This window comes from Dendrobates tinctorius, unplaced genomic scaffold, assembly GCF_039654945.1.
Source record: "Dendrobates tinctorius isolate UK_male_01 unplaced genomic scaffold, ASM3965494v1 ptg000064l, whole genome shotgun sequence".
In the NCBI taxonomy this organism is placed as follows: domain Eukaryota; kingdom Metazoa; phylum Chordata; class Amphibia; order Anura; family Dendrobatidae; genus Dendrobates; species Dendrobates tinctorius.
The window spans coordinates 50,348,465-50,363,532 of record NW_027361732.1 but is presented as its reverse complement, the minus strand read 5'-3'; the positions used below and the strand labels follow the sequence as shown (position 1 = coordinate 50,363,532).

The window sequence follows — 15,068 nt, the reverse complement described above, 5'->3', positions numbered from 1 at the left end:
ACCAATTGAGGGACTGTTTGACCCGGGACGAGAGGCGAATTGGACGATCCAGGGAGAGAACAGACCTTTTCCATCGAGACAGGATGGCCTGTTGAAGCGGTCTCGAGTGAAATTGAGCAAAGGGAATCGCTTCGGCCGTCGCCACCTTCATGGCTGACCGGAAAGATGGGAGCCGTGGGTTCTGCAGCCATCGTACATCTCTCTGCAGAGAGATCACTTTCTCTTCTGGGAGAAAGACCCTTGATCGACGGGTGTCGAACAATAAGCCCAGAAACACCAGACGTTGAGTGGGAACAAGGCAGGACTTCCTTTTGTTCACGAGCCACCCGAATCTGGACAGTGTGTCGAGAACGATGGTAAGACTTTGGTGAGTCAGGTGAAAAGATGGAGCTTTGATTAGACTGTCGTCAAGGTACGGAAAGAGGACGAGACCTCTGATCTTCAACAGGGCCATCAACCCCGCCATGATCTTCGTAAACACTCTGGGCGCGGTGGCGAGACCGAACGGCAGGGCGACAAACTGGTAGTGGTCCTGATGAATAGCGAAACGCAGGAATTTCTGATGCCCGGGAAAGATGGGGACGTGCAGATAGGCATCTTGAATGTCTATTGAGCACATGAATTCCTGCGCCTCCATGGAAGCGATTACTGAACAAAGGGACTCCATCCTGAAATGTCGCAGGCGGACCCTTTTGTTCAGTAGCTTGAGGTCCAGAATGGGCCGAACCGCTCCGCCTTTTTCGGCACTACAAACAGGCTTGAGTATAACCCTGTGAATCGTTCCGTTTCGGGAACGGGCACAATCACCCCGGATCTGAGAAGAGAGGCGATGGACGCAAAGAAACCCGGAACTAAGGCGGGGTCTTTTGGAGGGCGGGACTCGAAGAAGCGATCCCGGGGCCGAGACACGAACTCTATCTTGTAGCCTGAGGATACAACTTCCCTGACCCAGGCGTCTTCTACCGAGACAAGCCAGACGTCTCTGAAGAGGAGGAGTCGGCCGCCCAGTTGGGAAGGCGCCTCAGAACTTTGTTGATGATCATGCTGATGTGGACTGCCCAATTCTGCATCAAGAGGATCTGCCCTGGGAGGTGTGAGATCGCCAGGAGGGAGTGGACCTAAAGGAGACTTTCTTCCTATCCTGGTGTGCTTGCGGCCTTTGTTGGTTGAAAAACGGTTCTGCCGCCGCGACTCGGAGGAAGGGCCGAAACTGACGCCTTGGAGGAGGTCTACGAGGCTTGGACTGAAGGAGAAGCGAGCTTGTGCCCCCAGTGGCGTCCTTAATAATCTGGTCCAGCTGGGATCCGAAGAGACGCGCTCCCTGAAAAGGCAGATTGGTAAGGGACTTTTTTGATGACAAATCCGCCTGCCAAGCCTTAAGCCAAATTGTACGCCGGATGTCAACTACGTTGCTGGACGCTTGAGCTGCGCAAGACGCAGCATCTAAGGAAGCAGAGACCAAATATTCCCCTGCATGGGAGATTTGGTTGGCTAGCTCGGCCAGTCGCTCCGGTTGGGCTCCATCAAGAATGCCTTGGCGGAGATCCTCTGCCCAAGTAGCTATGGCCTTTGCTACCCAAGTGGAAGCAAAGACCTGAGTTAGCACCACCGCAGCCGCTTCGAATGCTGACTTTGCTAAGGTTTCTATGATCCTGTCATTAGAATCTCTTAGAGATGCCACACCTGAGATCGGAAGAACCGTGTTGTTCGATAGTCTGGACACAGGAGCGTCTACCGAGGGGGAAGCCGACCAGTTGTCTGTGAGCTCTTGAGAAAAGGGATTCAGCACACCGAGACGTTTTCCTCTCTGAAAACGCCTGGTCGGATTTTCTCTTTCCCTGGTAAGGAGCTTGTCGAACGCAGAGTGAGCAGCGAAGACTCTGGAAGGTGCTTCTGCCCGTCTAAACGAAACCTCCTGATCTGAGGGTTTTGCAGGTGAGTCTGTGATCTCGAAAGTGTGGTTGATCGCTGCAATGAGGTTCTGTACCATAACCTTCATGTCCGCGATATGGTCCGAATCCAGCTCTAAAGTCCCTCGGGGGAGGAGGCACGGGTAGGAGACTGCTGAGGAGGACTATGTGGCGAGATGCTGCCTGGGCCTTTTGCGGCTCATGCTGGCTGGCTCGCTCAGATGGAGCCTCTTGTGACCTGCTGGATCCTGTAGAAGTGTCCAGGGGCAACTTATCAAGAACGGCCACTAGGGACTGAGACACCCTGGTGAGATCTGCCACTGATTGTGATAGAGACGAAGCCCAGCCAGGAATGGGGGATTCACTCTCACGTGGAGCAATATGGGGCTCCTGGGCGGCGGACTCAATGGGATTGCTGCAGTCGAGGCAGAGGGGAGTGGACTGACCTGAGGGAAGTTTACGTTTGCAAGAAGAACATGCAAAGTACTTGACTAAAGTGCCAGAGGAAACGGGGACGGGCACGATCAGGCTTAGAGTTGGACATAATGAAGGAAAGTCACTGAAGCATTGATGCCTTTGGGGAGAAGTAGAGGCCTTGTAGGGTTTGGCTAAAAGGAACTTTTAGTTCTATAATATATAATGTCTAAATGCCTAGGAGGTCATCAAAGGCCTGTTTTTACAATATTGCAGTATCAATGGTCTTTCACTACTGCTCCATTGATATCACCAGCTTGAGATGGGAGAGTAAACAGTTTAATTTTCCAGGAATTTGGTGAATATCTTCAGTGCTTAGCAATGCTATCAGACCACAGTGCTTCCCAGGCATAGGAATGACTGTCCTATTGGACACCAGCAATGTGGACCCTTGTCTCCTGTCATAAAACCATAAGCAATTTAGGGATGTCTGGAAGTTCTTACTTCCTCCCAACACCCGGTGATGAGGTGATCGCTGGAGGAAGTAGTGGTGTCAGTGCTTTCTATACCATGTTCCCAACTCTTGTTCAGGAAGACAGGAGGTGGTATTAAACCATCTCTGCCTTCTCTATAGGAAGTCCAGCTGCCCACTCCTGCATGATCTCTTGTGGTTGCCTACCTTGCAGTGATGTTTTAGAATGTCACTATTGAGTAACATGTGAACCATCTGGACACATAAAGTGTCTTATTAGTAATCTTATAATTTTCACAGTAGCCACCCAGGGTGTTTTAGACCCTTGCTTCCTTTCCCTTCAGGAAGAGGTTACAGAAAAATCGTTATCAGAGGCAGTGTTATAGTGAATGATGGCATTTATATACATAGCTGATAAGACTGAATCCAGTCATCACTGTAGGTGATGTCATAGCTGACCCCACACAATGACCTTGTCACACCCTCATTAGATGCTTCCGTATGCAAGATGGGGTCTGAGTGTGTTCTTTGCGTGTAATGTACTTGTGTTGTATCTTGAAGCAGGAAGTTAAAATCTAAAAAATCCCAGTGGGCAGTGTGAAAATTGCAAGATTGTGATATGAAAAAAAACTAATTGTGACTTTTTTTTTTTTTTTTTAAATGTATCTAACAGAAAAACTATAGTTCATTTTCTGATGATGGCTTCCCTTTTAAGCTTTGTTTTGCTCAGGATTATCTGTTATGCAAGCTTTAAATATAAATGGAGATGCAATAAAATATTTTTTACTTTATTGATTTGACTTGAGGATCTCATGTTTCTATCTTAAATATTCAGAGTCGTTTTCCAATTCAAAAGCTCAAAGAAGTCAAATAATGGCACAGATGTGAATGCAGGTCAAATACCCCAGTTGCTCTATAGGTAAGAATCGCTGCTTCTGAGTATACATTTACAAAGCTGATGTATGAAAATGATCTTAGATCAGGTTGCAACTGAGAAATAAGACACTTTCTCTAAGTTTCCGCCTTCTTCCTCCTGTACAATGTAGGAAATAAAAGCCTGGTTTGTACATGAAACCTTAAAGGGAATCAGTTACTGTATATACTCATGTATAAGCTGACCCGTGTATAAGCCGACCCCACTAATTTTGTCACAAAAAACTGGGAAAACTTATTGACTCGCGTATAAGCTAGGGTGAACAGTGAGTGGCCCCAGATAATGCTGCACAGTGAGTGGCCCCAGATAATTCCGCAGCGCTTTACAGTTTGCACACATTATCATCACTGTCCCCGATGGAGCTCACAATCTAAATTCCCTATTAGTATGTCTTTAGAATGTGGGAGGAAACCGGAGTACCGAGGAGGAAACCCACGTGCCAATAATGCTGCACACTGAGTGGCCCCAGATAATGCTGCACACTGAGTGGCCCCAGATAATGCTGCACACTGAGTGGCCCCAGATAATGCTGCACACTGAGTGGCCCCAGATAATGCTGCACACTGAGTGGCCCCAGATAATGCTGCACACTGAGTGGCCCCAGATAATGCTGCACACTGAGTGGCCCCAGATAATGCTGCACACTGAGTGGCCCCAGATAATGCTGCACACTGAGTGGCCCCAGATAATGCTGCACACTGAGTGGCCCCAGATAATGCTGCACACTGAGTGGCCCCATCGTGCTGCTGCCGCTGCCTCCATTGCAAAAAACAAACAAACTGTATACTCACCTCCTGCCTGCTGCTCATCAGCGTTGCCGGCTCTGGAACGGGGACAGGTGAATATGCCCCCCCCCGCTCATACTCACCCTGTCCTGGCACTTGTCTCTGCAGCGCAGCCCATGCTTGTTCCATGTTCCTCTCGGCGCTGCTGTGCTCTTCCTGCTTCAGCGGTCACGTGGTACCGCTCACTACACTCATGAATATGTGCATATTCATGAGTGTAATGAGCGGTACCACGTGACCGCTGAAGCAGGAAGAGCACAGCAACAAGAACATGGAGCAAGCGGGGGTGCTGCAGAGGGTGAGTATGATCTCTGACACTCCCCCTCCGCCGCCGACCCCCCCTGGTATATGACTCATGTATAAGCCGAAAGGGGGACTTTCAGCCCAAAAAAATGGGCTGAAAATCTCGGCTTATACATGAGTTTATACGGTATATTGAAAATGCAGTCCAGCCTGCAGGCAGCATAATACAAAACAGGAGGAGCAGAGACGATTGATATATAGCTTGCAGGAAAAGGTTCAGGAAAACTTGTATTTAAATCTCTGGTCATTCTAGACTCCAGTCAAGTGGGCGGTACGAATCAGTGATTGACAGTCTTCCTTATACAAGTGTGTGTACCAAGATAGCTATCAGTCCCTGATTAGGACTCTCCACTAGAGTTGAGCGACTTTGGTCGGATCGGGTTTCGTGAAACCCGAATGAAACAAAATTTGTTTCAGATGAAACTGGTCCGACTAGGGCAAAAAAAGTCGGAGTTTCGTCTGAAACCCGACCCCAATGCAAGTCAATGGGGAATAAAAGTCGGCATTGAATGGATGAATGTCATCTGCTCAATGCCGACTTTTATTTCCCATTGACTTGTATTGAGGTCGGGTTTCGGACGAAACTCCGACTTTTTTGCCCTAGTCGGACCAGTTTCATCCGACTCAAATTTTGTTTCATGAAACCCGATCCGACCAAAGTCGCTCAACTCTACTCTCCACTTAACTGAAAAACATGGCATGAGAGTGATCTAAATACATAAAACACAAGTTATAGGGAGTATTTTCCCAAAATACTAAATATTTATCTGCTCAGCTTCCTGTGTTTTTATGTCACACTACCAGCAACTAAAAAGAGAATAAATTGCCATGTTCCCTTGTAGCCGCAGCTTCGGTAAGCCAGCCAGGCATGGTTAGATTACCACTAGATATGCAGTGGAAGTGTTTCTGGAGGTGACAGGTTCCCTTTAAATACTGTCCTCTCAAATTCTTCATTTAACATTTTTTAACTTTATAGGAGTAACCAAATAACTATTCTGGGGTGCGGTGGAATGGAGAGGAGTTTTTACTGTGGAAGTGGTTTCTGTACGCACTGCAGGCTACGTATTTTTTCACATACAGTAGGCGAAGATATTTTCTGTAAAAACTTCATGCTGCGTTCCAAGAACTATAATTTTTTAAAGGGACCAGCACTGGATGACTGTTCAAACCAAGCACAGACACTTGGTGTGGCCAAACATTTAAGTGCAACTTCCCACCTTATTTTCTTCTATCTCTCACCTTCTCTGGCTCTATAAGGTTTGAGCTGTCAATCAAAGAGGCCAGGGTGGAGGTAAAACCAAGGAGGTGGGAAGGTGTAGTTAAATTCCCTTCTGTTAGCATTGGAGTCCTGCCCGGCCCATGTAAAGGGGCAGGATTACTTGTACCTAAACCTAACTGTAAAGTGTATGACTGAGGGACTGAAGCTCTTTGGGCAAATTATGCACTAGTGAATCCCTCCATTTAATCCTGTCGTGTGATCTGCCCCAATAAGGTGTACATACAATGATTATTTGATTTTTATGGCTTCAGCATTTCTTGTGTGCCCATCATCTTCCAGGTTGCCCACAAGTGATGGGAGTGCTGCTAAAGGGAAACAGCAAGTCAGTGAGCCAGTACATATATTGAAGAGAACATTTGCCCGATCTGTCTCCGTGGTATGTAGGTTCTCTTTCTACAGTGGCTCCTATGGCACATGTTCTCTGACTCTGCTGAATCGTGCTGTTCATTGTTGTACCCAGGAATGTTTTGAGTCCCTGCTGAGCATCCTGCACTGGAGTTGGACCACTTTGGTTCTAGGAGTAGAAGAGCTGAGGGGGTTGAAAGGCTTTCAGTACACAGCCACGCTTCTGGATTTGGAGAGATTGCGATTTGTTGGGACGTGTTGTCTGCGACTGCTGAGAGTCTACACCTGTGAGATATACCCCATATCAGGTATCTGTAAAGTATAGAACGTGAAATATTAATATTATGAACGTTTCTTTTTGTTCATTTACAAGTATTAACAAATTGCTTTTTCTTTTCAAAACCTTTGAATTGCCAATATCCTCCGCCCAGTGAGAACCTGCTCCTCAAATATTGCGGGTTCTCCTAGGATTGTTTTTTCACAGCTGCCCCCTACTGGTTCTGTGCCAGCATAGAAATACCGGGAATTTACTGCATACCACCTTAATGTAGTAAAAAAAAAAATAATGTATTTTAACCCAAAAGGCTGTGTGGTCAAAAACTGAGGTTATTAGGCCGAGCTGTTAATTGCGGTCAACCGTCTCTAAAACTTACTAATTTTTCTTTTATATTGCATAGTCAAAGTAGATACTGAATTATTTGATACTGCGTTAAAGAGGTGGTCCCAAGATGCATCACCAGGAATGCACCATTCGCCTCCTTCCTACTTTGCCAGTGGGGGGGCTAGCGTTGTGCTCTTGAAGACTGACAGTTTGGAACAGATTCATGGTCGGGCGCCGGTTCAAACTGAGCTGTCTCCCAAGCTGCAAGAAGGGGCAGCATTGAAAGGACACGGAGGGTGAGCGGGATCTAGTGAGTGATCCAGCCAGCTGCAGGGAGCAGGCTCTAAGCTCATGTAGACGAGCCTGTAAGTCGGACAAAAATCGGACAGCGCATGGGCAGCACACTATCCCATGTTATTCAATAGGGCTATTCTGATGAACAATTTTTCTCTGTCTGACTACGTGGGGAAAAAAAAAAATCGCAATATGCACTACGTCAGAGTCTTGGATGAGACTCTCCCAATCCAGTCTGAGTGCTTAATAAAAAAGAGAAAAAATCTGATCCTAGACGGAACATCCGAATGCCATCTGATTTTTACAGTTGTAGTCTGTCATAAACCTAGGAAACTGTATTTGATCCTGGACATTTTTTAGCGTAGATGTGTGATAGTGGATCCCACACCGATGCTGCACAGATGACACACTGAAGAAAATTGTTTGTTTTCTGTTTGATACTCAAATGATAGACATATTTTCATAAACTCGTCTGTAGGGACCCTAAATCAAAGCGCCTGGTCGCTCACTTTTACATTCTAAAATTAATAATCCCTCAGTTCTTGAGAACAAAGAGGATTTCCAATAAGGAAACTGTCAAAGCTAACTGTCCTCCAAAATTGTTACATTTGTATGAATTGCTTGGATTTTATTTTGCATGGTTAAAACCTTTCCCCATGGGCAAGTGTATACAGAGCTGCTTGTGCCTGGTCTTTCTCCATTTATTCATTGTTTTACTAGCACCTGCCTGATGATTTTCTGGCAATCTGCTAATGTGATTTGATTCTTTCTATATTCATGTCCAAATACATGTATGCACCCCTGGAACTGTACACATAGTAGCTCATCAGCGCTCTACCCTTGGTTCTTTACTTGGCTCTATACTTTACTTCGGCAGTAAGAATGGACCGCAGAATCTGCCACTTTGCCGTCTGCCGTCACTAGAACGTGTTTGGCAGTCTTTAAGGACACCATGTGCTGAACGAAGTATAAGGCCACGTACACACCTTCAGTATTTCCCATCAGTATTTGTAAGCCAAAACCAGGAGTGGGTGATAAATGCAGAAGTGGTGACGTGTTTCTATCATAATTGTGCCTCTCCTGGTTTTGGTTTTGATTAGATCTTCACAAATTGGATTTTTCCTGTATCAGTGGAGTAAGTGATTGTTGAGACTCCTCATTTAAACAAAACTGAAGGTGATAAAAAGGAATATTCATTTTTATTCAGTTATCGCCCTTTTTTATATTTTGAAGCCACTACTAAACCAGTCATAGAAGAAACAACAAAACTGGCTGAGTGCATAGGAAAAGCAAGGACTTTACTAAGGAAAATCCTTTCTGAAGGTGTGGACAACTGCATGATGAAACTGGACAATGATCCCCAAGGTTATCTGAGTCAGCCCTTGAGCCTTCTGGAAGCTGTTCTTCAAGAGTGTCATAACACCTTCACTGCTTGCTTCCATTCTTTCTACCCCACGCCTGCGCTCCAGTGGGCATGTCTCTGTGATTTACTCAACTGCTTGGATCAGGTAAAGATATTAATTTACTAATTGTGGCCTATTACGCAGGGATGGGCTTACCGTTGGTGCAACCTGTGCAGCCCCCCAAGAAGTGGAATTGTGCATTCTGATGAGCTTTTGGTCTGCAAGGGGCCGGTATCTTGCACAGAGGACCTCCTCTGTTTGTGTCCACTTTTGATACTAGGATAACACCATCATAAAGATCACATTTCTTGAAGTATGAAATACATGGGTAACAATTTATCATGACACCCAAACAATATAGAATTTTACTGTGGGTTTCCTCTAAACAAGAGATTGTCTACATTGGTCACACACTATATAAAATGTTTACTTTGTTTTTAAGGACATACAGGAAGCCAATTTCAAGACTTCAAGCAGTCGCCTATTGGCTGCAGTGATGTCAGCTCTCTGCCACACTTCTGTGAAGCTTACCTCCATATTTCCCATTGCTTATGATGGTGAAGTTCTTCTACGTTCCATGATTAAGCAAGTCAGCACAGAAAATGATACTGCCCTGGCACATCGCTTCCCTCTACTGGTGTCCTGCATGGAAAAGCTAAGTCAGGTTTGGGAAGATCCTACTTTCCTGTATTGTAGAAGTCACACACTCTGTATTTGACTGTAAATTGGCAAATAGCCTCTTCAGAGAGGAAGAGGACTTGGTATCAAGCGCTACCTATAGGAAGTAGCAATCCTAAGAGTCTATAGCCACCCTTTAACAAGTCTTGTCACATGACTTGGGATAAAAGCCAAACCAGACATTGAAACACACAGACGGATGTATGCTCACACTCCCACGTGCATACGCGCATGCATATATGCACATGTATGTACATAGGCACATGCCTTAAAAAAATTATGTATTTTAAGAGATTATTTAAAAAAAAAAAAAAATTCTGGAAAAAGCTTTTTTCCCCCAAACATTCCTACCAAGCAAACGAAGCTTGCCAGGTACAATATTGTTCTTAATATCACTTTGTAAAATATGTGTATAGATTGCCTGGCCAGTTGAGCGCTTACTTTTTTTAATGAGATATGTTGTGCCTTGTGTTCTCTAGAGTGAAGAGAATGTTTCTGGGATGACAAGCTTCCGAGAAGTTCTGGAGAAGATGCTGGTGATTGTCGTTCTGCCTGTAAGGAACAGCTTACGCCGGGAGCACGAGCTCTTCTCTTCACACCTGGTATCCAACACTTGTGGGCTCCTGGCTAGCATTGTTAGTGAATTAACGGCATCTGCCCTTGGGTCTGAGGTGCGTACAGTTTCGTTTGTACATGGTTTATATTTCTGTTAGAAGACCACTTCTTATACTCTAAAGAGGAGCCATCACTTGCCCTTCATAATGCAATTGTCTTATCTAAGTGCCACTGTTCTCCTGGTGATGATCTGGTCCTCCTTTCTTGTTTGCAAATTGAGTCTCTAATTATTGCGGCTGAATCCTTAAGAAGGCAACCAAAGAGAAAAGTTGATAATTACCGAATAACTCAAAAAACAAAAAAAAATCAGTGCCAGAACAGTGGCATTTAGATCACATAAAATACGGTAATTTATTTATACTAATACAAAGAAAAATATAATCCTACTGAGACTATGGGAACGTAAACAACTTTGCCGATGCAGCCATAGAAATTGACATAGATCTGGCAAAGTTATTCCAATAGAAAAACGCAGTCAAAAGCTCTTTCGTCCATTGAAAGATATATTCTATCCGTCAGATGAAAAATTCAAACAATCCTGACCTTGGTTTTGCCGACTGGCAGCATAGCACCACCGCTGTAACAATCTATGGTGGGTTTATTTCACTTGATTAGTCTGTGTATGGCCGCCTTCAGATCATTGAATATTAGAGAATAGCTGACATGTAACTAGAAGGAGAAACATCAGAGAAATGTGTTGCTTCTAATCTATGTATTTATTTTTAGGTTGATGGTTTAAACTCTCTACACTCTGTGAAGTCCACTCCTAATCGCTTCACCAAGACGAGCCAGGGCAGAAGCTGGAACACAGGCAATGGCTCTCCAGATGCAATCTGCTTCTCAGTGGATAAACTCGGAGTGGTGGTGGTTGGATTCTGTGTGTATGGTGGAGGGGGAATCCATGAGTACGAACTGGAGGTTTTGGTGGATGATGTGAGTATTTTTCAGGAACTGCAGAGATTAATGGGGAAAGTTTTTCTTATTTACACAGTATTACCTATAAAAAAGCATGCTGAGATAAGGTGTACTTGTTTACTTGTCAACACTTTTTCAGTCAAATCATTGCTAGGGAGTGATAATCATCACTTAGTTTGCAAAATACAAGCAAAACCTCCAAATAGTTTTATATTTCCTGAAGTTCTTCCTTTTATTGAAGCGTCTGCACAGACCTTTGTTCCTATGTACTATTATAGGGGTTGTTTCATGCCCTATTGGTCCATATAGATCTCTTGGGGTGAGCGTTTCACATCCAGAATGGAGAGCCCGGTATATAGGATCGCTTCCTGTTCTTCTCGACTTGAGCGTTGTTACTTTGTTATTGTAGCAAAACTAAATAAATGTCTAGGTGTAGGTTATTGTGACTGCATTCCTATAGCATACAGTTCCATATATTTTACATCTTGCCCTGTGGGAGAAGAAAGTGCAGTGCACAAAACTGGGTGATTCCCACCCCCAACACCTGCCCCTTGAGAAAGCAAGGAAAAATCCACGCGAAACGCGTGTTGGGGTTGGAATTGCCCGGTTTTGTGCACTGCACTGTCTTCTCCCACAGGGTAAGATGACTTTATTTCTCTTAGATTGAATGTTATTTTGAAAGCCAGCACTGTGGAGGGTCAATATATAAAACGGACCTGATCCGCACTTAGCTTTTTGACGGTTTTACACTGACCTGCGCTGTGTATAATTACAGCTACACTACTTCTTTCCTATTGACTTGTATTGTAAAAACATAGCATCTTCAGAGTGGGAAAAATGCCTGAAAAACGGTGTGTTCACTACTTTTAACCGTTCGGCGTCTTTGGAAACCTGAAGTGGTTAAAAGATGCTAAAAAGACTGAACATATGAACAGCGAGTTGTTTGTACATAGACATAGATATGATCATTCTTGTGAATGTGCAGTTAGAACTTTTTCAGGAGGTTTTTGGATTGGAATCCATCTTAAAAAGCTGATGTGTGCACAAACCCTCACAGACTTAAAAGGGCAAACAGAACCCATTTGTGTTTTTTTGCTTTAATTGTATGTATGCTACGGGGAAAATGCTTGGCTGGCCAAGGTTTTCCGCAGTAAAATCCGGGTGCTGTATGGTTTTTTGCCTTCATGGTGTGTATAATCCCATTTTGTATTCCTTGTACTCTGTCCTTTTAGAGTGACCACTCTGGTGATGCAGGACATTCTCATAGGTGGACATCGCTAGAGCTAGTGAAAGGCACTTATACAACTGATGAGTCGCCCAGTGATATTGCGGAAATTAGGCTGGATAAAGCTGTCCCTATGAAGGTACCTATAGAGTCAATTACACCATGTAATATTAGAATGTGATTTTTTTTTTTTATAGAATTGACATTAAAACAATTTGCTTCCCTTCCACAGGAGAACATGAAATACGCAGTGCGACTGAGAAATTATGGGAGCCGCACAGCTAATGGCGATGGAGGAATGACCACAGTTCAGTGTCCTGATGGTGTGACATTCACTTTCAGCTCCTGCAGTCTGAGTAGTAACGGTACTAATCAAACCAGGGGGCAGATCCCACAGGTGTTATACTACAGGTATGTTACTTGTGTCATGTAACTGCTGTTCTTGCACATCACCATTGCCTACAGTTTTTGAACAGGTAGCCACAATGTCTCAATACTCTCATTTACTTGCTGTTACTTTGTTTTTTTTCCATGTACGCATGGTAGAAGCGAGTATGACGGAGACCTTCAGTCACAGCTGTTAAGTAGAGCCAATGAAGAAGACAAAAACTGCAGCCGGGCACTTTCTGTGGTTAATGCCGTGACGAGGTCTGCCAAGGACCTGCTGCATAGAGCACTCGCTGTTGATGGTAAGTTGTGCTTAATTCTTCCACTGTCCATAATTGACCCCTCTAATTTTTGGGATTCAAACCCCAAGAATCAAGTAAGTGCAGGGAAGTGTTCGCTGTGTTATCAGTCACAGTTTCCTTTTTTTTCCTTAGCCGATGACATTCCAGAACTGCTTAGCTCTTCCAGTCTCTTTTCTTTGCTGCTCCCTCTTCTGATAGCTTATATTGGACCAGTAGCAGCTGCAATTCCAAAAGTAAGTCTGGTTTCTTGCCAACCATTCTTTAACATCTGAATACTGTAAAATAGTTTGTCTTCTGTTTTGGAGTTGCTCCATTTTGTGTTAATGTTGATACAATCGGTTGACAATTATTTTAACTTGTATTCTAGGCCGCTGTGGAGGTTTTTGGCCTTGTACAGCAATTACTACCATCGGTTGCAATTTTGAACCAGAAATATGCACCTCCTCTCTTCAACCCAAACCAGTCCACTGACAGTACAACCGGCAATCAGCCCGAGCAGCTCTCTGCATGTACTACCTCCAATCACTATGCTGTGGTGGAAAGCGAGCACCCATACAAAGCCGCCAGTGTGATGCAATATAAGGTTTGCATTTCCATCTGATTTTTATTTATTTGGAAGCATGTCAAATCCCCATTAGCCCCTTCATGACAGAGCGATTATCTGCTTTTACTTTTTTTCCTCCCCTTCTACCAAGAGCCAAAACTTTTTTCCCCCCGTCAATATAGCCTTATGTGGGCTTGTTTTTTGCGTGACAAGTTGTACTTTTGCATGACACCATTCATACTACCACGTAGTGTACTGGAAAAAGGGAAAAAAAAAATCCAAGTGCATTCAAATTGCAGAAAAAAAAGTTTCACAATTTTTTGTTTTTGTTTTTTCCTTATTTACCATTTTCACTATATGGTAAAAATGTATTTTCTCGTTCGCCTTATTGGGGGACACAGAGACCTTGGGTGTATGCTGCTGCCACTAGGAGGCTGACACTATGCACTAAAAAAGATAGCTCCTCCTCCGCAGTGTACACCCCACCGACCGGCAGAGAATTCCTCAGTTTAGCTTAGTGTCAGTAGGAGGTGGACACGGGTCTTTTATTAGACCCATATCTACCTCGTCGTGCGTCGTTCCTTTTCAGGTTCTACGGAGGGATACAGAGTGAAAAGTCACATCTGTACTCCCACATGGAGTCTGCAAGTACGGCGTGTACTGCCACCCCGTATCCTTGCAGTTCTCCGCGGCAGGACCAGCCAGACGGACGCCGACACTAAGACGTGCCAGCGACTCCAGGGGTCCTTGTCGCCAGTCTCCCTCCCACTCGCCTACCAGAGCCTGTCAGTTGGATGAGACGCAAGACTTCTTCAGACAGGTAACGGATCGTGGATGGGTGAGTATTAGGCCCCGGCTTCATATTTATTTACCTGGCTGCCCATTCCCGACGGTCACCTCTTCAATGGTCACAGGGGTAGGCGCTGCGGTCGCTCGCAGTCGCCACAAGGCTATAGGCAGCTCAATGTTGCTGGGCATCCCCCCCCCCTTCCCTCCCCCCTTTCTGGGTACAGGGAGCACAGGGATTTTTCCCATTGGGAGCGACTTGCGACTGCGGCGTCCCACTTTTTCGGACCTCCGCGCCGACCCCCTGCTGACAGGCGGCTGCCGCAACTAATTTAGGCCCCGGCTTCAGTTCGGGCCTACTGCTGCGTCGCGGCCACGCCCCCCGCCCCTTTCTTCTAAGCAGGCTTCTCTCCCGCTCTTCCCAGGCCCTCCCACCGCCTGTCCTTCACCTGCCCAGCCTGTTATTGGCTAGAGGGCGGTGAATCGTTAACCCTGCGTGGTGCTCCGCCCTCCCTCCTCTCCTAAGGCGCGCTTTTTCTCAGGACGGCGCCATTTTCCCAGCCTGTTAGCCGGGCACCAGCTCCTCACTGGACAGCATCTTCTCCAGCTGGTTTTTTCAGGAGGTCTGTCGGCCGGATTTCGCTCTGACCTGCATCCACTGACAGGTCGCAGAGCATCGCTTCTGGGGACACCGGACCGTGAGTAGCTCTGCACTGCAGACTGACCCTTCTCCGCCCTCTGTCCCCCAACCTTCCGGCATTACCTCAGCTTTTCACTATGTCTAAGTCTGATCGTACCCGCTCTACCGCCCCCCCCTGCACTTTAGTCAAGTACTTTGCATGTTCTTCGTGCAATCGCAAACTTCCCTCAGGCCAG

General features: G+C 45.4%; 1 protein-coding gene across 13 annotated transcripts in view; it reads left to right on the top strand.

Annotated features, from left to right (window-relative positions):
• MYCBP2 (MYC binding protein 2) overlaps positions 1-15,068 on the top strand; it is a 439,899-nt gene that overhangs the window by 212,155 nt on the left and 212,676 nt on the right. For all 13 annotated transcript variants that reach the window (XM_073580415.1, XM_073580420.1, XM_073580409.1 and 10 more), the window contains 12 exons: positions 3,632-3,715; positions 6,377-6,473; positions 6,558-6,750; positions 8,571-8,845; positions 9,183-9,404; positions 9,898-10,089; positions 10,760-10,966; positions 12,181-12,312; positions 12,406-12,584; positions 12,720-12,862; positions 12,995-13,095; positions 13,230-13,445. In XM_073580415.1, coding sequence (XP_073436516.1) covers positions 3,632-3,715; positions 6,377-6,473; positions 6,558-6,750; positions 8,571-8,845; positions 9,183-9,404; positions 9,898-10,089; positions 10,760-10,966; positions 12,181-12,312; positions 12,406-12,584; positions 12,720-12,862; positions 12,995-13,095; positions 13,230-13,445 — 2,041 coding nt within the window. The remainder of the gene's footprint in view (positions 1-3,631; positions 3,716-6,376; positions 6,474-6,557; positions 6,751-8,570; positions 8,846-9,182; positions 9,405-9,897; positions 10,090-10,759; positions 10,967-12,180; positions 12,313-12,405; positions 12,585-12,719; positions 12,863-12,994; positions 13,096-13,229; positions 13,446-15,068) is intronic.